This window comes from Lissotriton helveticus, chromosome 5_1 (assembly GCF_964261635.1).
Source record: "Lissotriton helveticus chromosome 5_1, aLisHel1.1, whole genome shotgun sequence".
Classification (NCBI taxonomy): domain Eukaryota; kingdom Metazoa; phylum Chordata; class Amphibia; order Caudata; family Salamandridae; genus Lissotriton; species Lissotriton helveticus.
Window position 1 is genome coordinate 407,902,286 of NC_136065.1, and position 14,110 is coordinate 407,916,395.

General features: G+C 41.5%; 1 protein-coding gene across 2 annotated transcripts in view; it reads left to right on the forward strand.

Moving 5' to 3' along the window:
* Positions 1-14,110, forward strand: part of NPHP4 (nephrocystin 4) — a 941,192-nt gene that overhangs the window by 316,451 nt on the left and 610,631 nt on the right. For both annotated transcript variants that reach the window (XM_078642627.1, XM_078642628.1), the window contains exons 6-7: positions 7,209-7,364; positions 11,411-11,547. In XM_078642627.1, the coding sequence (XP_078498753.1) occupies positions 7,209-7,364; positions 11,411-11,547 (293 nt within the window). The remainder of the gene's footprint in view (positions 1-7,208; positions 7,365-11,410; positions 11,548-14,110) is intronic.

Here is a 14,110-nt window from a genome sequence, read left to right on the forward strand (position 1 = left end):
GGCAAAAGGTGGTTCTCATCTAAAGGATCCTTCACACTCTGAACAACAGTCTGCAGCCCCCATGCCCTCCCCATCACCATTCTACCAATTGGCAGTGCTACAGAAAGATTATTCAGGAACTCTTCTAAGCAAAATGACCTAATCCAATTTCTTTAGGAGCCCTGTGTACTTTGTCCCCACTTCAGTGACTAAATCTCTTCCCTCCTGCTTCAGGATTGTCCGCAATACACTTTCACTGTCTGGGAAAAAAATTCTTCTCCATCTTGTGTACAGAAACAGGACAGGGGCTTTCAAAATGGAAACCACAGGTTATTACTCTGCTTCCCTTATTCGTACAATCTGTATACTACATGGTCACATACACACACACATGCACAACATACACTTGGGATGTTAGCTGGAAGTCCCTTATATACCAGCGGTTACTCTGCTGTGTCACAGAGATAACCTAGAATGAAAATAGGTTACAGAACAATCGTAATATCTGTCTGCGCATAGTTGAGACACTCTCACCTAATGTCCAAAAAACTAAATTTAGTGAGTGAGAAAAAAAACCCAAAAAACAGAATGGTGAGGGAAGATCATTAAATGAGACCTTTTTCTTTTTCTGCACCAACTCCTCTTGTATAGAGTAACTTCCCTATACCAAGGTTGGAATACTCCAGACTGTGTTTAAAAGGGCTGTCCTAGGGCTGGCCCACAGCAGGCTAGAATCTTAATGTTTAGGTGATGTGTACACTCCAGCTTGTGTGTTTTAAGCTGTTTGCCCTGGATATGGAGCACTATGTATAATGTTTTTTTCTTTTTACAGCTTACATCCCCAGACTGCAGCTTACATGCTTAGATTGTTTGCTATCTCAGAAAGCCACCTCCCACTATACTCCTAAAGCCCTGCATGAAAAAACTGAACTTGAATCACTTCTGCTTGATTCCCCTCCTTTCTTTTTTCAGTAACCCTCTTCTTACATTCCATACTCTGCATGCCTTCTATTTCTGACTATGGCCTCTTCTTAGTCTTGTGCCTTTTAGCCTTAATCTCTTCTTATTGTAATTCTGCAAAATACTGACACCTAATTTCTTGGAACACAAACTCTCCTATCTAAATCCCTGTCCCTGTAACCTAACATTACCTATTCTCCACCAGCCTTATTATCTCACCAACCGTTCACCTGACACCACATAGCCCCCACTAATGATCACACCTATCTGGCATTAATATAATTTCTCACAAAGTAACTGGAGTAAATGCTTGCAATGTTTTTTCTTTTCTTGAGAGCACATGGTCAATCGCAATAACCTACATTTAACCCCTGGATTAACCACTAACCTGGGTTCCGGAGTAGCGTGCTACCTGCCGTAAAAAGCTTCAACACCTCGTATGGGGTAGGAAGTGCTATATAATTATAAAATGCAAATACAAACGCCCTCACCCCTAGAAAGAGTAGTGGAGGCTCCATATGTTGGACCCTATAGGGCTTTAAACTGCAACTTAAATCATACCAGGGATTATCGTGTTAACACTCATCTTTTTGTGGGTTTCTTTAGAGCAAATAAAGGAAAGGCTGTGCAGAAGAGGACATTGTTGACATGAATATTCCTCTGCAATAACATCTATGCCTGGCCAAGAAGGAACCCCTGGAAGGTCTGAGAGTCCATTTTACCTGGGCCAAGGCTGCTGCTACCACTGTGTTTGCGTGAGGGGCACCTGTCCTTGGCATCTACCAGGCTGCGACATGGGCTTCAGGGCATAGGTTCACAAAGCACTTCTCCTGCTTGGTTCCTCAAGACCTTTTAGTCTGAGTCCACTCCACAGACCCTCCATCCTTTGGCGGTTCTGACGTTTTATATATTCTATGATGAGGAATCTGCAGTTAAAAGTACCCATCAGAAGAACAAGCTACTTACCTTTGGTAATGCTCGTTCTGGTAGAAACTCTTAACGACATATTCCTCACTGCCCTTCTCCCTTCCCGTTCTGTGGAGTGGCCTCTTTTTAATAGCTAAAAAATAGCTTAGTTAGTAATCTGCACACTGTAGCCAAACGTTGTTCATGCGCTGTGTCTCGGAGTGTGGATGAGGTAACATAAGAAACTGTTGTTAGCATTCATTTGCGTTGCTTGCTCGCTCCATCACTTCTGGATCAGCCTGGAACCAACGAAGGCCGCGCAATGCCAGCTTGTGGCATGCAGGTACACTGCTTTGAAAATTCTTTGGATCCAGTCTGACGCTTGGGGAATATTTTAAAGTGAATAATCTGCAATTGAACAAAGTATCCACCACAAAGAAGATTACTGTAGGTAAATAACTTGTTCATCTCATAAACTGAAACAGAAACTTAAGTGGAATTCACCTCATTACAGGGTATCCTCCCAACTTCTAGGCTACTGTTAAAGAGGTACCACTTCCACCCCTTCTTAGAAAACCCCATTCCACGGAATTCTCTGCCACAATCTTCACTGACTCCTCCTATGAGTCTCACTATGGCACCTTTCCCATTATCATTCGCTCTCCCTTTGCCATTATATTGTAAACATCCAATCTTGTATCATGTTCTGTTGCATTGTAGCTAGATTCACACCATAGAAGTCACATACAGACAAACAAAGTTTCATTATGAAAGTGAATAATGTTGAATAAGGAATCTTTAGCTGCAAGACTATTGTTGTATTGGAAGCTGCATATCACTTTAAAAGTTGCCACTGATTATTACATATCTTCGAATTACTGGGGATGCTTATTATCAAAGTGAAAAGTCAGCTTTGTTAGCTTTTCATGAATAAAAAACGTACAATCTTACAGTACAGATCTGAAGTGCAATGCAAATCTAAAATGCAGAACCCGATACAAAGAAACAATTAAAATCAATTACATGATTAAAAGGCAGATTATGACGCTTCGTTGCTAAACAGTTCTTGATCGCCTAATGTGTATCATTGAACATAAATCGCTATACATTCTACAACAAGTAGCAGCAGCAGACAGTTGAAGTGAAAAAAGAAAGCGGGGGGTGGAATACGGGATTTTTTTAAATTCAGTCTACAAAGGATTGGCAACATTTAATGTCTCAGAGGAGTATCATAATAATTACAAAAAAGGTAATGTGCAAAGTACCTTGCCTAGAGACATTATCACGGGGCCATTAATCAAAGCATCTGACCAGTCATTAACAACAGGAAAGCTAACCAGGTGATAAAATATATTCCGTATAAAACGGGTTAGCACAAAGTTGTGCTGGGAATTCTGAACAAAACTGAGGTACGGTTGTAGACCGTTAGCAGAAAGAACATCTGGTTTTAACAACGCTAGATTTAGTGATTTCCTGTGACAACATTCGGTTTTCAAGTAGAGTTAAACATTGTGTCTTTATATCGTTCCTACTGACATGTTGTAATACTTCAGGGGTGGTAAAATATTCTGAATGCCCCAGGTCTAGTAGAAACTTTTGACAAATGTAAACAAAGGTAGGGGGTGGAAGCCAGACAGTTTACAACAATTGTTAATAAACAATCGATTTAAGACGATAAATTACGAAATCCATACCTTGTGCCATAATAAAATTGGCTGGATTTTGATTAGATGAGTTTAAAACATAGCCCCCAGTTCAGAATGACAAACAAATATAGAACAGCTTTTGTGTACAGAGAGAAGATTCTTATGAAAAGCGCGCTTGATCAACTGGAGGTGATTAACACAGGAGTAGCCCCAGGTGCCAGCCTCGTAGAAAGCGTCAGCGACACGCTTGGCATTCTAAATTGTTAAAATCTCCCTTATGGGTTTTTACCTAGTTTAGTGGAGAATTTTAAGAGTGTGATTACAGATTTGTCAAAATGCAATTTCCAATTATTAACAGCGGAGAACCAAGTGCAATGTTCAGCAAACAGGATGATCAAATAAGAAAGTGTAGGGGTAATACTTAATTTAACATCACCAGCCATGAAGCTCTGGTCCTTCCTGACTTTATTCCCACATTTCATAACTGAGATCTTACTTTTGTTGATGATTAAGCCCAGATCAGACATACAGTTAATAAAACAGGTAAGTAACCGCTGTAGACCCAAAGGGGTGCGTGACACGAGGATGGCATTGTCACCATAAAGCAGATAGGGATTAGGTCTAGGCCAGTTTGAGGAAGGTCTTTACAATTTTTGCTTAATACTGAGCCCAAGCTGTTGATGTACAGGGCGAATAAGATGGTGCCAGGATGCAGCCCTGTCTGACTCCTCTTTCAAGGCTGAAGGCACCAGTACTTTCACCCCTGCGACCAAAACGCACCCTAGCCTTTCCCCTGGAATACATCTCTCTGATGGGGGTAATTTTCTGAGGGTCGACCTTTAGCTCAGTTAAAATTACCCATAGTTGCCTAATGAGTGCAGTCGAAAGCGCTCAACAAGTTGTCAAAACGAACAGACTCTGACCAGGAATTCAAAATACCGGAGCGACGACAGACCCCTAGCGCCTTGGCCAAAATTGGACCCCAGAGGGGAAAATTGGCCATAAATTGGAAACAGTTGGAATACCACAGTCTAAGCCACGGGTGTTCCGACTCCTCAAGCCCTACCACGCTTGCCTTAACCACGTATATGGTTGGGGGTTGTTTTGTGGTAGTTTAGTAGGCTGGGGAGTCGGGTTTGTTTTGTTGGTTGGAGAGTGGGTTGGGGTTGCTTTGTGGGGTGGGGCGGGGTTGTTTTGTGGGCTGGGGTGGGTTGCGGTTTGTTTTGTTGGCTGGGGCGGTGGGTCTGGGGCTGTTTTGTGGGCTAGGGTGGGTTAGGGTTTGTTTTGTTGGCTTGGGGTGAGTCAGGGTTGTTTTGTGGGCTGGATAGGTTGTTTTGTGGGCTGGGGGGTGGGTCGGGGGTTGTTTTGTGGGCTGGTGGTGGGTCGAGATAGTTTTCTGGGCTGGGGTTGGGGATAGTTTTCTGGACTTGCGTTGCTAAAGTTATCTCGTCCGGGGCGAAAGATAGATTAGTAAAACCTTTATCTATAACTGGGTCTAAGCCCCAGGACTGTGTACTGGGAATGGAATAAATCTCAGAGAAATAGGCAATCATTAATGGCCATCTCTAGACTGGGGGTGCTATCGTCCTTTAATATGGAGCCATCAATTACACGTCAAAGGGCGGAAGTATCCTTAGAATGATTTGCTTCAATCAGGGATTCCAACACTAGAGGCTTCAACTCCTTCTTCCTACCTTTTAGTGCTAACCTAGTACTCTTGCCTGCATCGACTCACTTCTGCAGGGCATCGCAGAGACCTGTGGAGGGCTTTCCTAAGAAGCTTATAGTCTTTGTGTAACTACTACTAAACCATCCAGATCAAGGAAGGCTAGACTGGGGCAAGGGTCTAATAAGGGCTTGTTTAATTCCACTTGAAATCTTAAGGAAACTCCTCTTGACATCCTCATCATTAGCTGAATCATCTAAACAGATTTCAAAAGTGCCCCTGTGGGTTGTTATCAGATTTTCAAGAAAAGAGTCAGGTTTAATCCCTGACCAATGTAACAGTATACCGATCCGGGTGATTATCAGAGTGTTATCAAGGGAGTGTTCGACATGGTTGATTTGAGAACCTCACACCTGTCTAACATTAATGCTCTGAGGATAGTGATCGCTTAAGCACTAGGATGAGTGGTGAAATCACCTAGTCATTTTTCAAGCTTATGAGAGGTAAGGATGTAGTCGATAACAGTTTTAAAGCCTCGAGCATTAAAGGTGCAATGGAAGGTTACTGGAAGGGAACATAGCTCGCTGGAAAAAGAGAGATCAAACTCAATCAGTAGGTCGGTTAATTTCACTCCGCCAGCAGAGTTACTGAAATTAGTTTAATCATTATCATTAGTGTCCACCATCCCACAAACCCTTTTGGGGGAGGAAGTGGCTTAAATTGTTGCTAAAGTCTTCTCCCCACAGTAAAAATGTCCCCCTCCCTTCAATAAGACATAGCTTATTCAGGTGGTTTTCAAGGTGAACTAACACATTAAGGGTGACGAGGCATTGTTATAGAAGTTAACAATTATAAAGTTAAAATCATACAAAATGTTCCAAACAATTATCACTTAATATGATGAATTAGAGACTACTTGCGATGTAATATAGGGCAAAATATTCGAGACACAGACGGCTAACCCTCCCGTAATCTAGAGCCCCATTTTCTCATGAAATCGTTGGCATTCTACGCCCCCAACAGAGCACTACGTTGTATGAATGCCTTGCTGATGACTGTGCCCCGGACCAAAACAGCTTCATGGGGTGACCGCCGTTTTACTGTCGCTACAGCTAAACTGTGGAACTCGCTTGATATGGACATCAGGTCTTGCCCTACTCTAAACCTGGTTATTTAATCAATAACTATCATCACCATCTTTCTTGTCTGCCTCCGTCCATAGCGCCGAGACGCCTTTGGGCATTTGTTTGCGCTTAATAAATTTCATAAATAAATAAATAAATACCTTAGTTCTACCAGAGATGGTTGGCACAGCGAATTGCTGAAAGGTCTTAAATCCATTAATATGGATTTAAGTCTCCTGAAAGCAAAGGAAGTGAAAACTAGGTATAAAATCAGACCAGTAGGAAAGCGATGCTTTAGACCAAGGAAATCTCTTTGTTGATCGAGCCCATGGCACTTGTCAGAAGATTCAATATTGATGTAGATTCAATATTGATGTAGACAACTTACCCTGGGGCTCGGAAGAGGCCAATTTCCTTTTGACCATGTTGTACAGTGGATGAAATAACAGGTGAAGAGTGGACCCGGCCCTGCCTCGGACTGGTGCAGATGGACTCGCCCTTGGCCTGGGCTTTGCTATATGCGCTGGAGGGGCTCTTCCCCCTTGGACTTTCGGAAGCACCTCCTGGTGCGATGTGAGTTGGGACATGGAGTCCCACACCAGCAAACAGCAGTCCTGCAGTCTTATTATCAGTACTTCTACCTCCATGAAATGATTAAAATAGAAAACCTTAACACAAAACAAAATAAAATGTAATGCCACCTTAACATTTATGAGGTCCATCAGATGTATTGCGTATGATTAACAGTTTAGTGGTTCTCTGTCACCTTAGTAAAGTCAAAGGAGGTCAGACTTGTGCAGATCAATCTGCTATCCGTCTTTCAACCTCAGTAACTTGATACACGGGTGGCAGTAAAGAAACGTTTCAGTATTGCAGTCCTTTTGTTTACTATTCTTGAAATTTACTCTTATGACTCTTTCCTTGCAGTGAATAAATATATAACTCTGATTGAGAACTGTCAAATACAGTACAGTTTAAGGGAACATCCACCACTGGACGCTGTTACACATCTGTTCCCTGAGAATATGCTTGTTTCTGGGAGGGAGACTATACCTGGTGTATTAGCAGCAGAAGATGAAAGACGTAAGGATTTTTCAATTACCTCCTATGTTATATATGTAATGTGAAAGTGATACAGCTAATGGTATCATTGTTTTGTTTATAACTGTTATAATCTTGTAATGAACCCTTATATTTGTTGTTTTAGTAGGAAAGTCATTTAATGTTTGTTTCCTTTCTTTGTGTTACTTCATTGTAAGCTCAAGGATGCACTGTGATTCCTTCTGTCTGGTGTGGTTGAAACACTGGTGGATGACTTGGAGATATGTCACCTTTAGCTTATTAATGGAAGTGCTATGGGGGGTTGGGGCGTCCTGGTTAGCAAGGTCCGCTTTAATGTTCGATTGGTCCTGGGCCACTCTCAAGATGAGGTCAAAATCTCCTTCAAAACTAGAGTTAAATTTTGACTTAACCCAGGTGAACATGGAAATAATCTTGCTCCAATTAGATTACAAGATCCACCAAGTGACATAGCATTAATTCACTATTAACTTGTCACTTTTGCCAATATTGGCTCATGCCTTTGCTGCCATACCTGGAACGCCTTACATTGTTACTTCAAGTTTATCTTATAGACTTTGGCAGATTCTCCCATTGTGCACCTTGGGATCTTCACCGATAGTAGTTATAGGCAATGAAATAGTTTCTCCAAGCATGCGTGGACTTACAAAAGGGTGTATTGATTCTGTCCAATGCAGTAGAAAAGCTGTGCTATTTCAATTTTAAACCTCTACTAAAATCTGCATTGCTGAACCCTAAAGTCTAAACTTCTGCTTAAGTATGTCTGCAATGAAGGACAAAGGAAGTCTAATAGGCTTTACATACCCTTTAGGAAGTCTAGAGGCTTCCTGTCAAATGATGCTGTTGACTCGCAGCGTCAGTTCATTTTCTAGATCATTCCTCCACAAAGCGTGAATTTTGTGGACCCTTAAACACAGAGAAGACCTCAGACTAAGGGAAATTAAAAAATGTCTGAGCCCAGGACAGGAAGAATTATGAAAGGGCCTTCTGAAGAAGGATGCTTTTCTACTGTGCTAAGCCCTTAACCTCAGAGAACCAAAGGTATGTTCAGGAACTAAAAGTCTAGGAGGGAGGAGAAAAGGAAGCATTTGTCCCTATCATCACTTCCAACACTATCAATCCTGCTAGACTTTGAAGGTTTCTACTTGAACTAAAGGTATGGTGTTGTCATGTTCCCCATCAGGAGCAGGATCTTTATGGAGCACCATCATGCAGTGTCGATATTTGTTAATCAAGAAGACCGGTCCAAAGAAAACCCATCCTACACTTTCAGTTAAGCAGTCAATTGACCAGAAGTGATCAATTCTGCATGTTGGTACTCCATTAGATCGTTTATCATCTCCAAAAGAGGACCTGCAAGAGGATAGCTTCAAAATGAGTACCATATAGTTAAGCTTAAATGCATTACTATCTGATTTTCTAAACACAGCCTAATGTCAAGATAACCTTTGTAGGCGACAGTACATATGCTATCAGATTATGGATCATGACACTATGCTTGCATCCTCGACGACCAAGGGAAAAGGGGTACAATCTGGCTTACAAGAGGACACTGCTGAATATGTGAGTTTTTCTGCAACTGACATGCAACATGCCCAACCTCCCATTACCTGATTGAGCGCTGAACCGTGGCGCTCAGACCAATCACACCGCAGCATTGCAGCATTGTGATTGGCTATCGGGAGTCTGGGAGCCGGGTGCTTCCTGCCCTGGAAGCGGGCAAAGAAGACCGAGGGACGGCAGCAGCGGCAACAGTTAAGTGTTTACATTTATTTTTCATTCCCACCCCGCGACCGCCCCCCCCCCCCCCCCCCCACTGCCTTTAAATACCAGCTGCCACTGCAGTTGACCAGCCTCCAGCTCCATACAGGCAGTACCCCCAGCACGGCAGCCGTAAACCCGCAAGGCCCTCGCAGTAGGCCGCAGCGCTGGCCGCAGGACTCCCCGGGGTTTCACTGTGCCTGATCGGCCCCAGGCATCAAACAGTAACACCGGTCATCCCCTCTGTAATTCACAGGGACATACCGATCAGGCCGAGTACAGGTGTTACCCAAAAAACAGCGATTAGTGCCGAATATTCACATTAGCTGGCGGATCCCTGGCCCACGTTAGATCGCGGTCATCTTGCAGCCAGGCTCTTTGGTGCCCCATGCATGGATAGACTGTTTATCAAGTGAGAGAGAAAGCAACAGGCTAATGAGGGCCATGCAGGAAGCTGAACAAACCTAAGGGATAGCCATACAGTGATGGAAAGAGGCAGGTACTATGGTGGGATTGAGTTGAAGTTGTTGCATTGGGAAAGTTCACCAGTTGCAGCTGCAGCTGCATCCACTGCACGCCTAGAAAATAAATAAGAAAGTAACAGGATGCACCGACCTAAAAAGAAAAAAAACATGTAAAAAGCCAAGCTGGCACACAGCATGGAATATTCACGCACCACTGCTTTACATGGTATCTTTTTTTATACAAACTGACACGCTTGCTAATCACGACAAATAAAATAATTACTGTGTCAATTTGTAACCAACAATGGATGTAACACAATAATCTCAGTTAAATGTTAATAGCAATGTGGTACTCTAAAATAAATTGTAAGAAAACTTGACACCTGTGAAACTTGTTGGAATGATCCCAATGTTCTCCCTAACAGGGACATTTAATACTCCATTTGGATTAGTTTGATAGCGCATTATTTCAGTTTCCAACTGTCCAATGCATTTTGACAAACTCATTAGTTGTACATTTTAATATTTTTAATATGGCTTCATATGGTCAATCATTAAAGACGGCTCCAGGTCATTACAAAATTCAGAGGATTAGCGTCCTAGACAGAAAATAAGGGCACCCTCCAGCTTTTGCAAATGTGTCTCCATGCTTTAAAGAAAGCTAAAGGCTTGGTTTAGAATCGAGTGGCAATGGTTTGGCATCGCATTTCTGAACAAAGCCCTAGTTCCAAACTGGTTAACTGGTGGAACTTTACTCACTTTACCACCCCTGTGGTGGAGGGAATTTCATACATGGATTCTCCTCTGGATTTAGTACAGTCATGTGAAACTTGGAGTTTTTCTATTACCGTGCAAATGTAAAAAATACTGTTTTGAAGTGAAGCGTGAAAATAAATGAAATGGCATCACTGCCCTCTTTGATGTTGAGGTGAGGTTTTAAAAAACGTATGTGCATTATGTTTGACTGAAATCCCTGTTCACCTGAAATAATTGTCTGTAGCCAAAGTTTCTGAAAAGGCTAAAAACTGCTTGTTTGATGCTCTTGAGATTCTGCATGAAGAGACATATGCTCTATTTAGGGATTCACCCATGATCCACTCAAAGTATTCCGAATGACCTGGTGTGCAAACCTTTATTGGCGTATATTTAACAAGGACCCCTTGAAGACATAGATACTGTAGTTCCTAGGTCAGGGAAAAGAGAGCAATCGACAAAAAACAACCTAGGCAACCAATAATTTGAACAGAACACAATATAAAGGAACAATTGGCTACAACTTACTACAAAACTGGATATTTTTATTAATGGTTAAAAAATAGAACAATCAATGACATATTGCAATTTTCAATCCACATAAATTAAAATACCGACGAAATGACAAAATTAAAATCATATGTAGTACAGTTTCAGTTTAGTAGTCAATTATGCAAACCTTTATGCCATTGTATTGATGGACCAGGTTATTAAGAATGACATTTAATTTTTATGTTTCAAGTAATGTTATTGGGTGCTAAGATTCACATTATTGTTCATGGATTGGGTAGCTTAAGTACAAGACTGAGAATTTGTGTGTCTGGCCAGAACATTGAAAAGTTTCCAAAGCATGACATTCGGCTCCTTTTTGTATTTCTTTGCAATCTTTATTTGTAGAAATTAGTTTGATATAATGCATACAGACATATTATACATCTGGTGTCTAGGGCTGAAGTCAGGATCCTAAAATGTAAAATTCAAAATTTTTCACTAGCAATTACACTACCTTCATATTCTGCGAATACAGTTAATTTAGTGATGAGTTTTAAAAAAGTATAAATTACTATGTAGGTGATGCGTTCCTGAAGCCTCGGCTGCAGAAGACAGTGACTTTGTACTTGGACAGATTGTCCTTCCATCTGTATCCGTCATTGGAGAAGTTTGAAGAAGAACTTCTGGAACTGCTGGACAGAGATCGTTTGCTGAAGGTACAAAAAATTACAACTCAAATGATTTTCTTTTCATGGTCAATATCATATTGAATTTCAGGGAATGCGCATTGCCCATATTTCTTGTTGCAGGTCTCAAACTTACACTGATGTTTTTTTATGAACTATTTTATTTTTACTTTTCAAATAAAAACACCAAACATCCAATGAAAGTACGTTAATTTGGCCCTTTCGGGAAACTCTCAACGCAGGCGTAACTTAAGAGGCAATGTGTAAAGTATTTATGCAACACTTAAACAGTAAAACAGTTCAAGCACGCACAAAAAGGCAGCAAACTTGGTTAGGAAAATATCTGAATTCAATGAGCAAAACAAGACCAAAATGACAAAAATTCAATAAGTAGATCCTGAGATATGCAATTTTAAAGATTCAGATAAAATAGCGAATTAAAGCGCAAAGCACAAACTGTTCGCGCCAGACCGAGAAGAAGTCACAAGTTCAGCCAGACATGATGAAGCGTGGGCCAGCTACAGGGACCTACCTACGCCCACTGAACACAGTACCTTAAATCATGGTGCGCAGTCTGCACAGTGTTGCTTTGCGCCACCCAGCATCAGCATTTATACTTTGGTGCCCTGTTTCTGGAAGGTGGGAGAAGCTTCTAGACAGTGGCTTTGAAGTGCAGAGAAACCCTCTTCCTCCCCTGGCTCCAAACTGGCTATAGTGACAATACAATGTTGTTAGGCCAATTGTGTGGAGACAGGACACATCCTATGCAGGTGCAAATGGAGCTATGATTTGCCCCGCTCCCCCCAACAAGCCAGTTTATAGCCCATTAAGGCCCATCAAGTCACTCGTAAACTCCCATTGTGTTTGGGTGTCTAGAGGGAGTGCCTAGCTGTCACCCACCTCAGAAGTGTATTTACAGATGGGCAGAAGGCACAGAATGGTTAAAGTAAAAAAATGCCAACTTTCTAAAAGTGGACACACAAACGGAGTTAGGTCCTGAAATGGGACCGAGGGGGGGGCTGGACCGTTTTATATCAGTACACAACAAAAGTATGCCCAACCACCTCGTATCTTAATAGTATGATTCTTATACACAAGACCAGATAACAATTAATCAAACCTAGTCAGGTACTTTTATTTATACCCATCAATCATTAATTTACTTTTTTAGAAAGTGCATGTTTTTTCTGGGCAAAAGAAGATATGTACATTTACAACATTACATTACATTACCAAACTGACAAATTTTAAACGGAAACATTTAACAAAAATACATCCATATAATCATAAAACCAAATGACATACACATTGAATATTCACATTTCAAATAAACAGAAAACAAAGCAGAATTGAATCACAAGAGTAGAAAAAGATGTAAATCTATATTTCACAATATCAATGAATGGAAACGTGACTCTTGTTATAGTGAGAACACTATAACAAGAGTCACGTTTTTCATGTAATGTTGTAAATGTACATATCTTCTTTTGCCCAGAAAAAACATGCACTTTCTAAAAAAGTAAATTAATGATTGATGGGTATAAATAAAAGTACCTGACTAGGTTTGATTAATTGTTATCTGGTCTTGTGTATAAGAATCATACTATTAAGATACGAGGTGGTTGGGCATACTTTTGTTGTGTACTAACTTTCTAAAAGTGGCATTTTCAGACTTACAATTTAAAATCAAAACTTATGGTTAAGTTACATTTTAAGTTGCAAGTCCAGAGACACTAGACTTGATATGTCCATCTTTTCCTAATTGGAAATTACACTTATAAAATGTAAAAAGGTAATCCCAATGTTAACCTATGGGAGAGGTAGGCCTTGCAGTAGTGAAAAACGAATTTAAGAGTTTTTCACTACCTGGACATTTAAAATGTAAAACTCCATCTTTTTAAATACACTAAATGGACTTTCCCCAGTGAGGTCCCGTCTAGGGTCCTGTCCATAAATAGCCATTGTTTTTCTGACTCTGCTCTAGACCACTCAAGCAGGTACCAAACCTGGCTGCCTGATAATAACGAAGTAGGCATGGCACTCTTAGTCCCCCGTTGGCCGGTAGGTGAGAGCTCAGTTCCCTATGCATCTGAGGGCTTTTGCCCGTCCAGATAAAGTGATGTAGCGTGGACTGTAGGGTGGGGATCGTGCCTCTTGGGGGAGTCGGAGGGCCTGAAAGAGGAGAAGTATCTTAGGAAAGATGGCCATCTTTAAGGCTGCAATGCGGCCCAATATAGACAGCAAGTAATGCCACCAGCAATCCAGCTCGGCCCACACTCACTTCACCAATTCCCGATAGTTGAGGGTTTTCGTTCTCTCTTGAGTCGAGGCCAGCTGTACTCCCAGGTATGGGATAGAGTCCGTTGCTCAGTGTAACAGATAGGCCTGCTGTAAAGAGGCCAGCGCAGCAGGCGGGACTGAGATGGTAAGGGCTTTCGACTTGTGGAGGTTCATACGGAAACCCGACGCCTCCCAAAACTCCCTTAACTCCTCCAAGAAATGGTTTAGAGTCTCTCGGGGATCATCTAGCATCCCCAAAACATTGTCTGCGTATAGACTCATCAAATGTTCCTTCCCGCTAAAGAGAACTCCC